The sequence below is a fragment of the Passer montanus genome, unplaced genomic scaffold, assembly GCF_014805655.1.
Source record: "Passer montanus isolate IOZ18808 unplaced genomic scaffold, ASM1480565v1 scaffold144, whole genome shotgun sequence".
Lineage (NCBI taxonomy): Eukaryota > Metazoa > Chordata > Aves > Passeriformes > Passeridae > Passer > Passer montanus.
This window is the reverse complement of record NW_024361386.1, coordinates 542,654-560,881: the sequence shown is the minus strand read 5'-3', so window position 1 is coordinate 560,881 and position 18,228 is coordinate 542,654. Positions and strand designations below refer to the sequence as shown.

Genomic DNA, 18,228 nt, shown 5'->3' with positions numbered 1-18,228 from the left:
GATAAGAGGAAGATGTGCAAACACCGTCCATCAGGGCGAAGCCACGCTGCAGTGAAGGACCATAAATAATTGAGGAGGGGGATGCAGTGAAACGAGCTCCGTGCCGTGAGGTGGCCGTCAGCCACCCACTGAAGCGTGTGCTCGCTCCAGTTTGGTTCACGGGGTGACTGGCAGTGAAGGCAAGCAGCTTGGGACCACTCTGAGCTGAGCTGGGATCCCGGCATCTCTCTTTGGGTGGGGGTCTGGCACCGCTGAGCCCACTGGCACCAAGAGGGCTGGTTCTGCCAGGACACACCAGCTCTGGGCACCCTGCTCTCCCCGCACCACTCTCCAGGCCCATCTCAGCTGCTGGGGAAACAGCAGAAATGCTGAGCTCTGGTTTCTGGAGGAGGCGATGGAGTGGGGGTCATCCATGCAAGAACAAGAGGCGCTGGGTCCTGAAGGGATCTGCTCCTGTGGCACACGCGTGAGGAGCAGCATGGGGAGAGGGCTGGAGCCCAGAATGGAGGAAAGCTCACTGCTGCTCCTTGGGGGATCACTGTCCCAGGGAGGAATAAACAGGGGGATTCATCCCATGAATGCTCCACAGCCCTCTTTAATCATCAGGAGCTACCCACATCAAGCAGCAGCCTCAAGGCCCGGGGATGGGTGAGCTGCTGAAAACCCAGCAGCAGCCCGGGGTCCTGGGCTGTCCAAGCTGTGTCTGGAGCTGGCTGCGGGCAGGGTGCCATCCTCAGTGGGGCACAGTCCCATGTCCCAGACTCTGCTCTGGAGGGGACAGGGCACCCGTGGGGCACGGTACCATGTCCCAGACTGCACAGGAGGGGGACAGGGCACCCGTGGGGCACGGTCCCATGTCCCAGACTCTGCTCTGGAGGGGACAGGGCACCCGTGGGGCACGGTCCCATATCCCAGATGGCACAGGAGGGGGACAGAGCACCCGTGGGACAGGGTCCCATATCCCAGATGGCACAGGAGGGGGACAGAGCACCCGTGGGGCAGGGTCCCCGCCTGTGCCGCTGCAGGAGCTGGCTCTGCTCCCCGGGCAGGGGCCCTGGGGCCCGGCCTTGCCGCAGGGTTTGCCCTGGGGGTGCTGAAGGTGGCACCGAGGGCAGGTGCCAGGCAGCCGGGGTGTCCGGGCTCTCCGGACAGGGCTGAGCCCGAAGCAGCAGCAGGTGCTGGGCAAGGACGTGCAGCAGCCCAGGGGCAGCGCGGAGGGGATGGGACAGCCCGGGGACAGCGGGACAGCTCGGGAGGTGGCGCTGGGACAGCCGGGGACAGCGGGACAGCTCGGGAGGTGGCGCTGGGACAGCCGGGGACAGCGGGGGGAAGCGGGACACCGCAGGGAGGGTGGGCTGAGGGGCTCGGGGGGCTGCGGGGACTCGCCGGGGCTGCCCCTCGCTCACCCCCCGCCCGGTGCCGGCGGGACGCGGTGGCGGCGGCGGAGTCGCGGTGCCACCTAGGGCCGGGCTGGGGACGCTGCAGCGCCGGCGGCTGCGGGAATGGGATGGGGAATGGGATGGGGAATGGGATAAGGGAATGGGATATGGGATATGGGAATGGGAATGGGATATGGGATGGGGAATGGGATAAGGGAATGGGATGGGGAATGGGATATGGGGATGGGATATGGGATATGGGATATGGGATATGGGATATGGGGATGGGATATGGGATATGGGATATGGGATATGGGATATGGGATATGGGATATGGGATATGGGAATGGGAATGGGATATGGGATGGGGAATGGGATAAGGGAGATGGGATATGGGGATGGGATGGGGAATGGGATATGGGAATGGGATGGGGAATGGGATATGGGGATGGAATATGGGAATGGGATGGGGGATGGGGTGTGGGAAGGGGCTGTGGGAATGGACTGTTCTGCTCCTCCTCGAACAAGCAGGAATTGATTTAATTTATCCTTTGACAGGCAATATCGAAAATAATCACAAGCCACTGCAGCTGGCCGTGGGGTGTTTACCTTTCTTTTATTGAGAGAGCAGAAGGAAATATCCCTGACTGGGAGGACTGGGAGAGGGAGACTGGGACCAGGCTTATCCACACATCTGCTGCTCTGGCAGACACAGGACCAGGGGGCTGGGGCAGATTGCAGATAAGAAAAGTTAACTCCTCTTTAATGAAGCTCCCTCGGTTACACTTTGTTGTTGGCTCCCTGAAACCATTCTAAATTCAATTATTTCTGAGGCCTAATGATTTTTTCTCTTATTTAGTTGCCTATATCTTGGCATATTTATTTTGGGGGGCTTTATTTTGAAGGTTTTTCTGGCTAAGGAAATGCCTGTCATGTCCTGTGCCACTTTTTGAAAATTTCCCCACTCCTCTGCCAAGCACTGTCATGATTTGCTGCTGAGGAACAAGACCTTTTCAGCAAAAAGGGGGATTCTCTATGCCTGGGGCTAGCATCTTGTGGTTATTGCTTCACCCTCAAGATCTCCTTTCTGATTTTGCTTCTTATTTTGACCAGACTGATTATCTTTATGAGCCACTGACGCACCAAACTCTTCATATTGTCCTGTGCTGTCTTTAATCTGTGTGCAAACCTGCTCTTTTAATAAACCCCAGGCTCCAGGGGGTGATGATAACCAGGGGAAAACACAGCAAACAAAGGGAAGCACCACATCACCTTGGGGAAACCACAAAGACAAGGATCCCCCTTTGTCTGTCAGCGGGGTCTGGCGGGATATTGCTTTTAAATCTCCCTCGTGGCACGGCTGATGGATTAGTTACCCACACTCTGCACTGCTGAGTGCTGTTGGAGCATTCCTGGGCAGGATGGGGAGGTTCCCTGCAGCCCTGAGGCAGAGCTGGGTTTGTGAGGACTCTCCAGGTTGTGGGGGGGGTTATTGAAATAAATGGGCAGGAGATCTTTCTCCTTTTTAATGCCTTTCTTAAGAAAAATCAGCTAAGGTTGGGGAGAAATCGACGGCTGCCGCTGCTCCCAGGCGTGGCACGGAGCAGGAGGGTGATGCAGCTTTGTCCTGGTCTGCAGACAGAGCTGGGGATTCTGTCCTCACGGGAGAGCAGCAGATTCCTGCTTTTTGTCTAACATCCCGGGGTGTCTCTTTAACCAACATCTTTTCAGGTCAGGGTGAGAAGCAAAAGGGTCCAAGCAGGTACGGGACTGCGCTCCCATCCTTAGACGTCACTTAGGTCACTCGTTGGCTCGTGATTTTAGGGGTTTTCGTGAGAAAACTGTAAAAATTCAGGGCGCAATGCATTTCTCATCTGCATACTGGCTCTGATGTCACCGCTGTTCTGGGTCTGTCCCTGTCCCTCCCTGGCAAGGGCCAGCATCGGGGGACAATGGTTCATCACCAGCCATTAACAGGTAATGGAAGAACTCCTCTTTAGCAGTGAAACTAACTTAAGGCAACTGGTCTGACTTGTTTTTAACTCTAAAGATAACTTTTTATTCATAACAGTTATTGTGTGTGGGCTCTGCTCGCTGCAGGGGGACTGAGGCTTCTGGGGACATCAGAGAGGCCAGGCACTGCTGAACAAAGAACCACGAATTTCCAGTTCTTGGGGTTCGAAGGACATTCCAGGAAGGAATTTGGTCCAAACACCCCATTCATTAGTGGAATTTATAATTAATTGTGAAACATGTGGAGGAATGGTTTTAGGTATTGGCCAAGGAGATAAGGAGACAAAGGATACTGATGGTCAGGGTTGTTTGTTCTGGTTAGAACACCTTCCAGGGGCTCTTTGGGAAACAAACAAAGAGCCCCAGAGCTGCCACAGAAGCTGGAGAGCTCAGGAACAAACCGAGCTGCGGCTGGGCGCTTGTCCAGGCCCCGAAGCGGCCCCTGAGGGAGAGCAGCGGGAATGGCGGGGCCGGGGATCCCTCTGAGGGGCCGGGGAGGCTCAGCCTGAGGGAGACGGGCCAGGGCCCGCAGGGACCGACACGGAACTGGCTCGGACCGGCACAGAACGGGCTGGGACCGGCACAGGACCGGCTGGGACCGGCACAGGACCGACACGGAACCGGCAATGACCCACACGGAACCCGAAGGGACCGACACAGAGCCCCGGTAATGACCGGACACAAGACCGGACGGACCGCACACAGAACCGAACAGACTGGACACAGAACCGGCAGGGACCGACACAGGACCGGCAATGAGCGGACACAGAACAGACCGGACAGAGGACCGGCAATGAGCGGACACAGGACCGGCAGGGACCGACACAGAGCGCCGGTAATGACCGGACACAGAGCGGCCCGGACCGGACACAGAGCCGCCCGGACCATTATTCCCTGAACACCGACCGGCGGAGCCCTGTCACATGTCAGCGTCCGGGCCGCACACCGGCGCCTTGGGGCGGAGCTCCGATTGCCATTCTCACTCCCTATTGGTTCGTTCTCATGACGCACTGAAGGGGGCGGTCCGACCGCGGGCATTTCTGCCCTGCCATTGGCTGCGGCGCGCCGGGCGCGGCCGCTTTGCGAGGCGTTCGTGCGGCTTGAGCGGCGTTCCAGGCGGCCCTGGGGACGCGAGAGCGCTGCCTGAGGGCTGGGCTGGGCTCTGCGGCAGGGCAGACACGGGCTGGGACAGCTCCTGCATGACCAGCATGCTTCAACTGCTCAGAATCTCCTGAGAGGGTTGGCTGGGCTGGGCTGAGCTCTGCGGCAGGGCAGACACGGGGTGGGACAGCTCCTGCATGACCAGCATGCCTGGCTTCAGCTGGCCAAAAGCTCCTGAGCAGGAGGGGTTGGGCTGGGCTGGAGTCTGTGGCAGGGCAGACACGGGCTGGGGCAGGCCCTGCATGAGCAGCCTGCTTCAGATGCCCAAAATCTCCTGAGCAGAATGTGTTTAGCTGGGCTGGGCTCTGTGGCAGTGCAGACACATGGTAGGACAGCTCCTGCATCTCCTGAGAAGGTTGGCTGGGCTGGGCTGGGCTGGGCTCTGCAGCAGGGCAGACACGGGGTGGGGCAGGCCCTGCATGACCAGCATGTCTGGCTTCAGCTGCCCAAAAGCTCCTGAGCAGGAGGGGCTGGGCTGGGGCTCTGGGCCTCTCCCACTGCAGATCCTGGATGGGACAGGTCCTGCATGACCAGCATGTCTGGCTTCAGCTGCCCAAAATCTCCTGAGCAGGAGGTGTTTAGCTGGGCTGGGCTCTGTGGCACTGCAGACCCTGGGTGGGACAGCTCCTGCCTGACCAGCATGCTTCAGCTGCCCAGATTCTGAGCAGGAGGTGTTAGTGGTCCCAGCAGGGAGCTGTTTGGGGATTAGGCTGCTTTGAGTCCAAAGGAGCACACAAAAGCTGGCACAAGTAAGTGGGGCACCGGGGGAGCGGCGGGCGGCGCCGGGCCCCGCTCACCCCCCTGTGCCCCCTGCGCAGGCTGAAGATCTCGCACCTGGACAGCATCTTCCTCAGCCGCGTGTCCTGGGCCAACGTCGGGGGGCTGCCGGGTGAGTGCGGGCACAGCCCGCGGCCGCTTTGCGAGGCGTTCGTGCGGCTTGAGCGGCGTTCCAGGCGGCCGTGGGGACGCGAGAGCGCTGCCTGAGGGCTGGGCTGGGCTCTGCGGCAGGGCAGACACATGGTGGGACAGCTCCTGCATGACTAGCATGCTTCAACTGCTCAAAATCTCCTGAGAAGGTTGGCTGGGCTGGGCTGAGCTCTGCGGCAGGGCAGACACATGGTGGGACAGGCCGTGCATGAGCAGCGTGCTTCAGCTGCCCAAAATCTCCTGAGCACAAGGTGTTGGGCTGGGCTGGGCTCTGCAGCAGGGCAGACACATGGTAGGACAGTTCCTGCATCTCCTGAGAAGGTTGGCTGGGCTGGGCTGGGCTGGGCTGGGCTCTGCAGCAGGGCAGACACGGGGTGGGACAGGCCCTGACCAGAATGCTTGGCTTCAGTTGCTCAAAATCTCCTGAGCAGGAGGGGCTGGGCTGGGGCTCTGGGCCTCTCCCACTGCAGATCCTGGATGGGACAGGTCCTGCATGACCAGCATGTCTGGCTTCAGCTGCCCAAAATCTCCTGAGCAGGAGGTGTTTAGCTGGGCTGGGCTCTGTGGCACTGCAGACCCTGGGTGGGACAGCTCCTGCCTGACCAGCATGCTTCAGCTGCCCAGATTCTGAGCAGGAGGTGTTAGTGGTCCCAGCAGGGAGCTGTTTGGGGATTAGGCTGCTTTGAGTCCAAAGGAGCACACAAAAGCTGGTGGGCACCACTGTGCTCAGTGCAGGATGTGGTTAGGATAGATGGCTGTGGGTCTTGTCCATTAAAATTCTGGGAATCTCCAAGGAAAGAGATTAATGATCTGTTCTGATGCCTTGCTCCAGATTAATTTTATCAAGGTGTGTGTTTTCTTTGTCTGTAGAGGCAAGTGACTTGTTGAAACTGCCACAAAATTCAGGTCCAGGTTCAGTTGTGGCCTTTGTGAGAGGCCAAGCATTCCTGAACAGAGAGGGATCTTTGTTTTGGGGTCTCCAGTGCTCCCTGGACTGTGATGAAGCTGTTTCTCTGCTTGCTCTTAGGTATGATCCTTACCCTGAAGGCTATCGGGCTCCAGAGGTGTGTGTTCCTGGGGCCACCAAAGCTGGTGAGTGTGGCAAGGTGCAGGAGGCAGAGCAGACCCTCAGAGTGCTAAAGCTCACCCTGGAACTGGGAGAGCTGGTGGCAGAGGGGATCTCTGTGCAGGTGTGACATGCTGCTCTGAGTTAGAGTCACCCCAAAGGGGCTGGCTTGAAAATCCAAATCTCCTCAGTTGCAGGACAGCAGAAATCTCCTGCAGCTGCCTTGTAGGCTGGTGTCCTGATAAATCAGCTTTTGGGAGAGGGGAGGATCTTTGTTCCCCTGCCTGCTCCCTCCCCATTTTGCATTGATGGGAGCTCAGGCTCTGCTCTCCTGTTTGCTGTGGTCCTTGCCAGCCTAATGCCACGTCTGGACCAGAAATTTGCAGCCCTCAGCATTGTTGTAGCAGTTTCATTTCCCTGCAGTTTCTGCTGACTAACTGCCTGGCTGGAGGGGTGGGGAGTGGCTCTTTGCCTTTCTGAGGGCACAGTGCCTGCCAGAGGTGGGACACCTGCCCAGGGCAGTGTGAGCTGCTCAGGTTGGTCAGGCTGGGTGTTTGTCATGGCACTGCTCCTGCCCTCTCCTGACATCCTGTCTCTTTTCCAGCAAAACTACTTGAAAGCCATTCGCCTCTTTCCAGGGCCCCTCAAAAGGATGGATTTGGGTAGGTGATGTGGGGCAAAGCAACTTGGAACTTTGTTTCATCTCTGGCCGAGGTTGCATTGCCTCAGCCTCTGGTTTGGGTCCTCTCAGAGGATGTTTTAAACATTGGTTTTGCTCTGATACACTGTTAAAGCCCTCACAACAGTGTTTCTAGCTCTGTTTCTGCTCAGGGGTTGCCAGGCTGGCTGATACAAACAGCGCTTGCTTTTAAAACACTGAAGGTAGTTTGCATCTAAAGTCTGCCAGTGAATTTGCTCATCATGGCATCATGATGATGATGAGCTTTTAAAACTTTAATTGTTCATTGGGGTGTGCAGTTGGGCAGAGAAAGGGAAGGGGAACGTTCATCATCATAGTTTTTCCTTTTAAAAAAAACAAAGACACTTTTCTGATGTGTATCCTTGAAGGGTGGGAATCTCTGCTTATGCTCTTGTTAATGGTGGTGTTTGGTCTCTCCCAGCTGTGCAGCTGCACACAGAGCCCGAGTACAAGGATGAGACAATGACTGTCTACCAGATCCCTCTGACAGGTGAGCACTGCTGCTGCAGGGAGACAGGGGGAGCTCAGTGAGGGCTCAAGCAGCAGCTTCTGTTTGCCAGCCTGAGGAAGCAGAGGTTCATTAACATGCTTTTCTCAGGAGAAGCATCTCATTTAAGTACCAAGACCTGCTGAGTCAGGTTGGCTTGTTCCTTTAGGTGTGGGTGGATGGAATGACCTGTGAAACATGCCTGGGTCAGGAGAAGCATCTCATTTAAGTACCAAGACCTGCTGAGTCAGGTTGGCTTGTTCCTTTAGGTGAGGGTGGAATGACCTGTGAAACATGCCTGGGTTTGGCTTTCTCAGCTGCATTCTCTGCTGGAAACTGATTCTGAGGGTGCAGCACAGACTTGACAGAGTTTAAGAGTTTGGGGAGAAGGGCTTGGATGAGGGATGGCTCCTGAAATAAGTGACTGCAGAATGCAAGTGCAAGCTGGACTGGGGGGAAGAGTCTGGATTCTGGTGCAATTTAAACCTGACTGCCATGGAAGAGGAAATGCTGCTCATGCTTTTCTTCTATGTTGCTGTGGACTGAGTGATTTTTATTGGGTTTGGGACAGGAAAACCACTGGCTGCTGGAAGTTCACCCCCCCAGAGTCCTGGAGCATCTCCCCAGGGTGGAAATAGCCCTAAAGGGGATACAGGGCCTGGATCCCCGAGAGCTGCACAGCAAAGCTTGGAGCAAGGAAAGGAGAGCCCAAAGAAAGCAGGTGAAACACATGGAATGGCCTTTTTAACTTTAATGAGATGATTCCAAAGGACAGGAATTTGTCCTCTGAGCCATTTGCTGTCTGAAAGTGAGGTCTGTAGAGAGCCTCAGCTGGAAGGTTCCATGGAGCAGAATGTGTTCTGGTACTTTGGGAGCTGAGAGAGAGCTTAAAAGGCCTAGGAACTGGACATGATGGGTGCTTGGGTGGGATTAGTCCCTGTAGTAGTTTGCTTTTGGTGGGGGTAGATGCTTCAGCCTTTGTAATTTAATTACAGGTGGATGCTGGGCTGATGATTTTTCAGTCTTGGGCTTTAGTTTGGCTTCCTGTACTTGAAGCCATGGGCTCTCTGGCCTTGGATGTTCATAATATTTTGCTGCTGGGCTCTAAGTTAAGTGGATAATGTTTCTGTTAATGCTTTAGCAAATTTTGGCATATTTTGGTGTTAAGAAAAGTGATAGTGAGTGATGATTTTTAGTAGTTTTGTTTTGTTTTACAGGTGATGAGCAGAAGTGTGCAAGGAAGCATCCTGAGCTGGTGACAGCTTTTCTTTGTAAAGTGAGTTTGGGCACAGGGACACTAAACCAACGCAACAGAGAAGAGAATAAAACAGGGTATTTCAGGGAGGAGGGACATACAGTGATCCTCTGTAACCACAGGATGAGTTGGTTGGAAGAGACCTTAAAGATAATCTCATTCCATGCCCCTGTGGGCAGAGACACACTTGCAGGGTTGAACCATCCAGTCCAGCTGCCTGGCTACTTCAGGCTGCCCAAAATTTAAAACATATTATTGAGGGCATTGCCCAACAATCTCTTAAACACTGGCAGGCTTGGGGCATTGCCCACCCTGTGTAAGGAAATGTTTCCTAATGTCATCTTGCTGCAAGGATTTAAATGGAGACAGCACTTTCAAGTAGGGCTTTGAAGCTCTCATGTGTTTCTGCTTTTCAGGTGTCATGTTGCTGTAGCCTGAGTAGGAATGTGTAAAACTGGAAGTGTTTTTTTAGAATCCAGCAGTGGTTATGAGTGTACAGTCCATTCTTGTTTAACCCTCAGAGGGGAAGGCAGGTTTTCCTACTTGCTTGGCTAGAGAGGGAAGCAAGAAGCAGCAGCATGATGCTGGAAAGCAGAGAGCCCAGAAAAGCCTTTTTGGGGTAAATTGGAGCAGTGGCTGTGGAACTGGAAAAGAACAAACCATTCCCTTGGTGTGTGAAGAAGCTCTTAAGCTGGCAGTACTTGATCTTGTTTCATGGCCCTTTTTATTTGGGTGATAATTGTGTTTGACTCTCTGCAGGTTCACCCAAGGAAGGGGAAATTCCTTGCAGCTAAAGCCCAGGAGCTGGGGCTGCCAGTGTGAGTATGAGAGCCCAGCCTGGGGCAGCAGGAGCAGGCACGGGGCTGTTGGCAGCTAAATATTTCTGTGCCCTTGTTCTCAGGGGAACTCCAGCCATCCTTCCCATCATTACAGCTCTCAAAAACGGGGAGAGCATCACTTTTGAAGGCAAAGAGGTAAGATGTGTCTGTGCTTCTGTTGTGGCTTTGCCACTCTCCGTCCCTTACTTTGCTCCAAGGGTGACAATTTTTTGTGCAGAATGCTTTTCCTGCCAGTGCATCCTGGGGCTGTTCCTGCTCCAGGCTGTTGCTGAGTGTGGCCTGGGCTGTTGGGGAGGTGAGCAGGGAATGAGCTCCTGTGTGGGTATGGCTGGGTGTTTGCTGTTTGGCAGAGCTGCTTCATCTCCCCTTCCCAGAGCTGGTGCAGGTCTAGGAGTGAGCTGGTGGAGTTAATCCCTGCATTGCTTAAATCTGGGGTTGGATGCCTGTGTAGCCATCACTCCCTCCTGACCCTGTTTGCACCTCTGTCACCAGAATAAACTCTGTAGTTCTGGAGTGCAGGGTCTTCATCTCTCAAACACTGGAGTGAGAGGCAGAGCCAGCTCTGGCCATGACCCAGTGAAGATCCTGACCTGGGAGACAGGATCAGCACATCTTTGTGTCACAAGAATTTTATAAAGCCTTTTTTTCCTTACACGTGCTTTTGCTACTATCTGAATCTGCCATGGGAACCTAGAAACTGCTGAAATTCCCCTCATGGGTTAGGTTGTGGTTTCCCTGAGGCCAGGGTTGGGATTTGCTGTTACACAGGTTTGATTTTGCTGTGTAATGGGAGCAGAAAGGCCCCAGAGCTGCCCTGGCTGGGTGCACTGAGCACTGGGAGTGTGGAAGGGCTGTGTGTGCTGGCTGGCTGTGCTGTGACCACTGTGTATCTGCCTGCAGCTCTTTCCTGAGGAGCTGTGCACCCCCACTGACCCTGGCCCCGTGTTCCTCGTGCTGGAGTGTCCCCATGAGGGCTTTGTGGATGCTGTCTGTGAAAACGAGACCTTCCGGAGGTAGGGCTGGGCACCTGCAGTGCTTGGGCAAGAACTGTGCTGAGTTTTGCTCTTCTTCTAGCCTAGGTGTGCTGTTTCTCTTGGCTGATGTCTGAGCTCTTTGGCACCATTGAGGAGCTTGAGATGCAAGAAAGGATTGGTGGTGGATTTTGGGGTTTTTAGGAAAGGCAGGACCTGTAGGTTCTGTGACTGCCACGGGCCTGTTTTCCCTCCAGAGCAGCAATGTGCCCTGGTGTCTGCCTGGGGAGCAGTGGAGGCTGCTGGAAGCCTGGACTGCACATAACAACTCTGTAGGGCTTGTGCAGAAGCATTTGGGCTCCTGGAGGCTCTGCAGATGTTGGTGCTGATGGAGGAATTTCCTTATGGGGGACAGTGAAGGTGTGAGCGAATGGCCTGAGCCTGGAGCTCTGGAAATAAATCCCTGCTGTGCCTGCCTCGGGGGGCATCTCTGGCAGCACCAGAGGGGGAGGAGATGCCAAGGACATGGAGTGGAGCACAGATGTTCTTTCTGTTTGTGTGTCCCAGGTACCAGGAGGGAGTTGCTGAGCACCAGGTGGCCCTGGTTATTCACATGAGCCCCGAGTCAGTGCTGCGGGACAGCCGCTACCAGCACTGGATGGAGAGGTGCGTGTCCTCTGCTCCCTGTCTCGTGGGCAGCAGCCTGTTCTGCTGCTGCACATCTTTGTGCCAAAGTAAAGAGCTCTAAAAAGATGGCTCTGCTGGCTCAGGTGAGATTTTAGCTCAGGTGTGCCCATGTGCCCAGTTCTGATGTGAGGCTGAAGCTGTTGGGCATTTTTGTCCTCTGACAGATTTGGGCCTGGCACTCAGCACTTGGTGCTCAATGAAAACTCCTCTGCTGTGCACAACCCACGCAGCTACAAGATCCAAACTCAGCTGAACCTCATCCACCCAGAGATCTTCCCTCTGCTCACCACCTACCAGAGCAAGGTAATCCAGGCCCACCTTGCCCCTGTGCCTGCTGCCCTCAGCAAAGGCTGTGTCTCATGTCCCCCTCCTCCTGCAGGAAGCAGAGGCTGTGTGCCCTGTGCCCATCGTGAGAGGGGAGTGCCTCCTGAAATACCACCTCAGGCCACAGCAGGAGTGGCAGAGGTCAGTAGGAATCTTTTTCTTCCCAGGTTTTGGGTGTTGGCTTGAAGCAAACACCCAAAGTGTTTTTGGTGAGGGAGGGCACTGTGGGATCCCCTGCAGATCCTTTCTGGTGGCTGTGCTGGGGGGAACTTTTGAAGTCCTGCCCCTGAAAGTCTCAGACAAGGTGTAGCACATGGAGTGAAGCACTGAAAACAACACCTGGCCAGTGCTTTGGAGTGTTGTTTCTGTCCCTTGCTCCTGTAGCCTTGTGGTCCTTTGTCCTTTGCTTTGACTCATGCTGTGCACCCAGCTGTGGCTGTGGCAGGGCAAAAGGGGTAAGGAGACAGTTTTTGGGGAGCCCAGGGAGGGTGTTACCTTCTGAAGACCTAGAAGGCCTGACATTGGAGCTGAGAGCTCCAGGTGGTTAAACAGTTACTAGCTTTGCTCCTGGTGGGCAAATGGGTGAAGCTGCTCAGTGAGAGCCTTGAGGGACCATGGGGGGCAAGGGGATTTCAGCCACCAGGGCTCAGATTTCTGTCCTTGCTGGGCACAACTGCAGGTGCCAAGAAGAGTTTAAGCTTCTCTGTTGAGGTAACTGAAGACCTGTAGTGCTGCACATGCTCTGAAACCCAGGACACAGGTTTCTTACACTTTTCATCAGTGCCTGGATCCCTTTAGGTGTCAGCTCCTGTTTCAGGACCTTCTGTGCTGCCTTGCAGTGCCCTCTAGTGCCTGGCAGCTCTGGATGGGATGAAGTGCTCTTGCAGGAGCTTCTCCACTTTGGTGGAGTGATCATTTCTGTGCCTGGCTCAGCCCAACCAGGCCTTTTTGGCACACACCACACTTGTGGGATGTGTCTTTCACAACCCCTCAAAATGGAAAGAGCATTTGTCCCCATGTTGTAAGGCTGTTTTGTCACAGGGGTTTGGCACTTTGCTCTGGAAAGGGCTGCTTCAGCTCCTGCCTTGCCCCATCCTGATGGGAGGCCTGTTGTTGCAGAGATGCTGTGACTGTCTGTGATCCTGATGAGTTTGTCACTGAGGCCTTGGATCTCCCTGACTTCCAGACCCGTGTGAAGGAGTGCAAGGAGAGCCTGTCTGCTCTACCAGGTACAGATCAGCAACTTAGCTTGGATCAGTGTCGTGGAAAACAGGATCTCTTGGTGGCCCACTGCTTCAGAGCCCAGATGAAGCTGTGAAGTGGTGGGGCTTGTTCTGCCTTCCCTTCTAAACCTGCTGCTGAGGGGCAGAAATGCCTGTGCTGCCCACGTTGGCTCTGGAATTACTGGGCAGGTGAATTAGAAGGTGTCTGAGTGGGCAGTGTGTGGAGAACATTTGCCTAAAAATCCTTGTTGTCTGTTTTCTCTAGGAAATGTGGGTGCTTATCCTGAAATTGTGTTCTTGGGAACAGGATCTGCAATTCCAATGAAAATCCGCAATGTCAGCTCCACGCTGGTGAACACCAGGTAAACCCCAGGGCTCTCTGATCTCTGCCTTCCAGCCCAAAAGATCCCCCTCAGAGCTCTGAGAGTGGCTGCTGATTGTCCCTGTCACCTCTCACCAGTGCCACCAGGTCCCTGCTCCTGGACTGTGGAGAAGGAACTTTTGGACAGCTCTGCCGCCACTATGGAGAGCAAGTTGACCAAGTGCTGTGTAACCTCGTGGCTGTGTTTGTGTCCCACATGCACACAGATCATCACTCGGTGGGTGCAGGGGCTGGGAAGGGGCTCTGTGCAGCTCTGCTCTGCTCTTTGGGTTCAGAGCTGCCTGGGGAGCTCCAGCTGATGAATGTGGGCTGCTCTGTATGGGAATAAATCTCACAGGTTTCCATTTTCTTCATGGTGGAAAAAGCCCATTCTTTATTCACATAACTCCTTTTTATACAGTTTTACAGACCTTGTGTGGGACTCCAATTGGTCAGTAGTTTTCTTGCCAATTACTTTTATTGGTTAGTAACAAGTTGTTATTCTGTATGGAATGGTCACCCAAACCTCTGGTGTATATGTGCAGGGAAGTTGTTTGTGAGAGATGGTTTTCAATTTTCTATCTAACAGTGCAAAAACAGTTTATGTAGGTGCAAGTTGTTTTTTTATCCAGGAAAATGGGTAATGAATGGCCCACAACAGGATTGCATTCACATGGGAACTTGCAAAATGCTAGCTTTGACAAGGCCAGCCACTGATTCCAGGAGAGCAGGCTTGATTTTATGAATCCTTTCTCTATGATTTTTGTACCTTACTGCAGCAGCCCTGCTCTGCATTCGTCTCTTCATTCATTCCCCAGGCACTGCTGAATCTATCTGTGTTTCTAATCCCCTCTCTCTTCTTGTTTTTTCTGACTCTGGGCTTGCTGAGCTGTGGTGGCTGTTGCCTCTGGCTCCCCAGACATTTCTGACTCCCCTCCTGTCTCCTGTGTTCCCTTTGCAGGGGCTGGTGAATATCCTGATGGAGCGGCGGAGAGCTTTTGTGAGTACTTCCTCTGCTCCTGAACGTGGCTTGAGTGAGGGGAGGGGAACTTCAGAGTGGTGGAGAAGCACCAGCCTATCCCTAGAATTCTCCTCTCTGATTTGGTGTACACCTGGTACTGATTTTTTCCCCCTCCCTTTGGTTTTGCAGGCAGCCCTGGGTCAGGATTTCAGCCCTCTGTTTCTGGTAGCTCCTGAGCAGATCATGCCTTGGCTGCACGAGTACCACAACCACTGTGAGGAGATTCTTGGAGACATCAAGTGAGTGTTCTGTGTGGAGGAACGTCCTTGGCCTTTATTCAAGGCAAACTCATCCATTCCTCCAGCCCTTTGGTGGAGGTGGCTTTGACTCCTTCCACTGCCTGTAGAACAAGGATACGCAGTCTGCAGAGGGCAGGATGGAGTTAACCTGTGCTGCTTAGTGAGGTTTATGTGCAGGCTTCCCTTTGCTGTAGGAAAAGGGAGTTGGGCAAGTAGAGGAAAGAGTATTTGATAGTGGGGTAGAAGTGAGAGGTTCTGCAGGTCACCAAGGCACTGAACTGAGGCTGAGGAGGAGAAGTCGGCTGCTTGAAGAGAAGAACAGGTTTTATTTTGTACCTGTCCTTAATTATGTCTTCTTCTCTCCCTGACAGAATGATTCCTTCTCAGTGTCTTGTGAAAGGCTGTGAGAACATGAGACCCAAAGCCAAGGAGTTTGTGAGCTCTCTGTTAGAGAGCTATGATCTGGCTGAGGTGAGTTCCTGAGCTGGGGACTCCGTGGCTGGAGGGGACCTGGAATCTAACACTTGTGTCCTTGTTCAGTTTCAGACCTGTGAAGTCCAACACTGTAAAAATGCCTTTGCATGTTCAGTGATCCACAAGTCTGGCTGGAAAGTAGTTTATTCTGGTGATACAATGCCCTGCATGGCCTTAGTGCAAATGGGTAGGTAACAAAGCCCTCTGCTTGCAGAATCTCTTGGAGAAAGCTCTCCATCTGTCTGTATCCAAAGTGGGCATCCCCAAACCTTTGGTGCTGTGTCTGCCACACAGTGAGGAGCTGAGGAGGCACAGGAGGGCTGGTCAGTCTTCAGCTGAAGATTGAATGTGTGATTGTTTGCACAGGTAAAAATGCCAACCTGCTGATCCACGAGGCCACGCTGGAAGATGGCATGGAAAAAGAAGCTATAGAGAAGACCCACAGGTGGGGTGTGTTCTGCTGTCTGTCCCTCTTAGGAAGGGAAAGGTGCACAGCTGGGTGTAGTCCTTGGAGCTGGAGGTGAAGGGCCCAAGTCCTGTCAAAAGTTCTGGTGTGCACATTTCTACACTAGAGATGGGGTGCTGGTCATTGCAGCAGCTCTGAAACCACCACAGCTCCTCTCAACATCCCCAAAAGAAACGAGGAAAGCTTTCAAACAGACATTGGTAACTCTACAAATAGATCAGCCCAAGGGAAAGACCCTCTGCATGGGAACATCCTGGGACTAAGCTCAGGAGGTAGAAGAATCATCTTACCCCCAGAGCTCACTGAGAACCCTGCAGCCAGGGATTCCCTGTGCTGCCCAGGCAAACGTGGGAGACAAAGACTAGCTGCTTGAGACAATTCCTGAGACAAGTGCCTGTCCCCAGGTTGTGGAGCTCTTAAATGCAAGGCTCCAACATGTACAGCTGCATTCCTGCACTCGGGGTTGTGTGGAACTCAGAGAGTTGCCACCAGTGGAGGCTGCCCAAGGGAGAGGGGCCTGTGCCCGTGAGGTCACTTGGTGTGACCCTGCAGAGCAGCAGTGCCTGCCAGCCTGGCTGTGACCAGGGCGTGTTCCTTTTGCAGCACGACCTCGCAGGCCATCCAGACTGGGATGAAGATGAATGCAGAGTTCATCATGCTCAACCACTTCAGCCAGAGGTACGCCAAGATCCCGCTCTTCAGCGAGGACTTCAGCGACAGGGTCGGCATCGCCTTTGACCATATGAGGGTAAGGTGGGGGCTTGGGGCCAGCCTGGGAACGGTGTCACTGTTAGTTTGGGATGGCTGCTCGTGAATTAAATGCTCCTCTTGTGCTGTATCAATACTGCATCTCCTGAAGAGCAGGCTCTGAAACAGCTCCTTTAACTGCTGGCAGCAGATAGCCTGTGTCAGCCTTGCCCCACACTGCTGTGAGGTGGGTGCTGATGGCCCTTGAATCCAACTCTTAACACACTGGGTACTTGCCTCGTGCCACCTCAAGTCTGTGCTTGCTATTCCCAGCCAAAAACCCTAATTTTGCTTCCATTCCCATCCCAACTGATGAGCTGCCCCAATGGCTTTCTGTAGCAGACATCTGTAGAAGACAAAAGCTGCCTGAAGGCACTCGTGGCAGTGAGGGCAGCTCACTCTCAGTCAGAATTTGTACTGGGCCACAGCATTTCTGTGAAGAAAACATCAATAACTCGTTGAGGTCAGGGCTGCTGGGTGCAGGTGCTGCACACAGGAAGGGGCAGTGCCCTGCTGCCTGCACAGGCCAAAGGCAAGGGGGAGTGAGGAAATCAAGCAGCAGTTGTCCCACAGGAGCTGTGTGCTCGTGTTTCAGGTACGTTTTGGTGACTTCCCGGCCATCCCCAAGCTGATCCCACCCCTGAAGGCTTTGTTTGCTGATGACATCGTGGAGATGGAGGAGAGGAAGGAGAAGAGGGAGATGCGGCTGCTGAAGGAGACTGCCCTGATCCTGGACAAACTCACCAGGGGGGACAGCACAGAAGCAGCATGCCAGAAAAGAAAACAAGCCAAGAACCATCAGGAAATGCCAGACAAGAAGCTTAAAACAGCCAACTGAGAGGGACAAGGCTGGGAGTGCTCTGCTCTGAGAGAAGCCTGGCTCTGCACAGGCCTGGGCAGTGTGTGCTGCCAGCACCACGGGACAGGGGCTGGCCTGGGCATCTGGGTCTGCTTGGCCATCATGGATCTCCCTGGGCTGCAGCTCCATGGGCTGTCAGCAGCTCTGGTCCTTGTGGAGACAGGATCTGCCCACACAGCTCCTCTTCTGGGGGCTCACCATGGGGCAGCTTTACTTTTAACCAAAAATTCTCTCAACTGTTTTTAATTTTGGGGTTTATGCTACCAAGTATTGATAATGTAACAGCAGCAGCTGTGACCTTTGCAAGAGATCAGGTGTGAGAGGCCCTGGAGGGGCTGTGGGTTTGCCAGAAGAGGTGAGCATGTCTCAGCTGGTTATGCCCCCCTTCACTGTCAGAACCCAGGTGATAGGAGGAAAATTAACAGTAAAATGGGACCCAATTGTAGGGTTTTAGGTTAAATTAGGGGTGAGAATACATCTGTACATTGGTGTTCCCATTTTATTTTGGTTTTCTCTGCTGTTTTTTTGATTCAACAGATGAATTTTCCAAACCCTTTATTTAAAATCTGAATAAACCACTTGCCATCCTCCAGAAAACTGTGTTGTGTGTGTATCACTAATGAGGAAACTAAACCCTGGATTTCTCTGGGGAACCACCTTGGCTTGGCTGGCTTTGGGGTAAAGACCAAGATCAGATTTGGCTCATGCTGGAACCTCATGGCTGTGAGTGTCCTTGAGCAGATTCTGGTCCCACATGCAGGAAAGTGGCACAGCAGGCAGAGAGGGGGCAGGTCTGTGTTTAAGAGGAGTTTTTCAGAGGGCCAGCCTTTTTGTGGGCCAGCCTTGCTTCCCTTGCCACTGCTGCCACTGCCTGTGTTTGGAAGTAGGAGGGGAGGTCTGTGGTGTCCCAATAAAGGAGATAATTTTTGGAGGCAACTTTTAGACACCCAGATGATGCTTGCACACAAGTCTTAAGACTTCATTTTGACTATTTGGGAAATTAAGGGACAAACTATCAGCAAAGCACTT

General features: G+C 53.7%; 1 protein-coding gene across 1 annotated transcript; it reads left to right on the top strand.

Moving 5' to 3' along the window:
- The first annotated feature begins 5,302 nt into the window (after nucleotides 1-5,302).
- On the top strand, nucleotides 5,303-17,800 carry ELAC2 (elaC ribonuclease Z 2). The gene is made up of 22 exons (XM_039700774.1): nucleotides 5,303-5,442; nucleotides 6,508-6,572; nucleotides 7,151-7,208; nucleotides 7,668-7,736; nucleotides 8,305-8,454; nucleotides 8,951-9,009; nucleotides 9,748-9,806; nucleotides 9,890-9,962; nucleotides 10,728-10,840; nucleotides 11,366-11,464; nucleotides 11,650-11,788; nucleotides 11,865-11,950; nucleotides 12,929-13,038; nucleotides 13,298-13,394; nucleotides 13,493-13,631; nucleotides 14,355-14,393; nucleotides 14,544-14,653; nucleotides 15,025-15,124; nucleotides 15,194-15,314; nucleotides 15,494-15,572; nucleotides 16,197-16,341; nucleotides 16,936-17,800. Exons 2-22 carry the CDS (start codon nucleotides 6,510-6,512, stop codon nucleotides 17,176-17,178), a joined length of 2,151 nt encoding a protein of 716 aa, XP_039556708.1. The 5' UTR covers nucleotides 5,303-5,442; nucleotides 6,508-6,509; the 3' UTR covers nucleotides 17,179-17,800.
- Nucleotides 17,801-18,228: the final 428 nt, after the last annotated feature.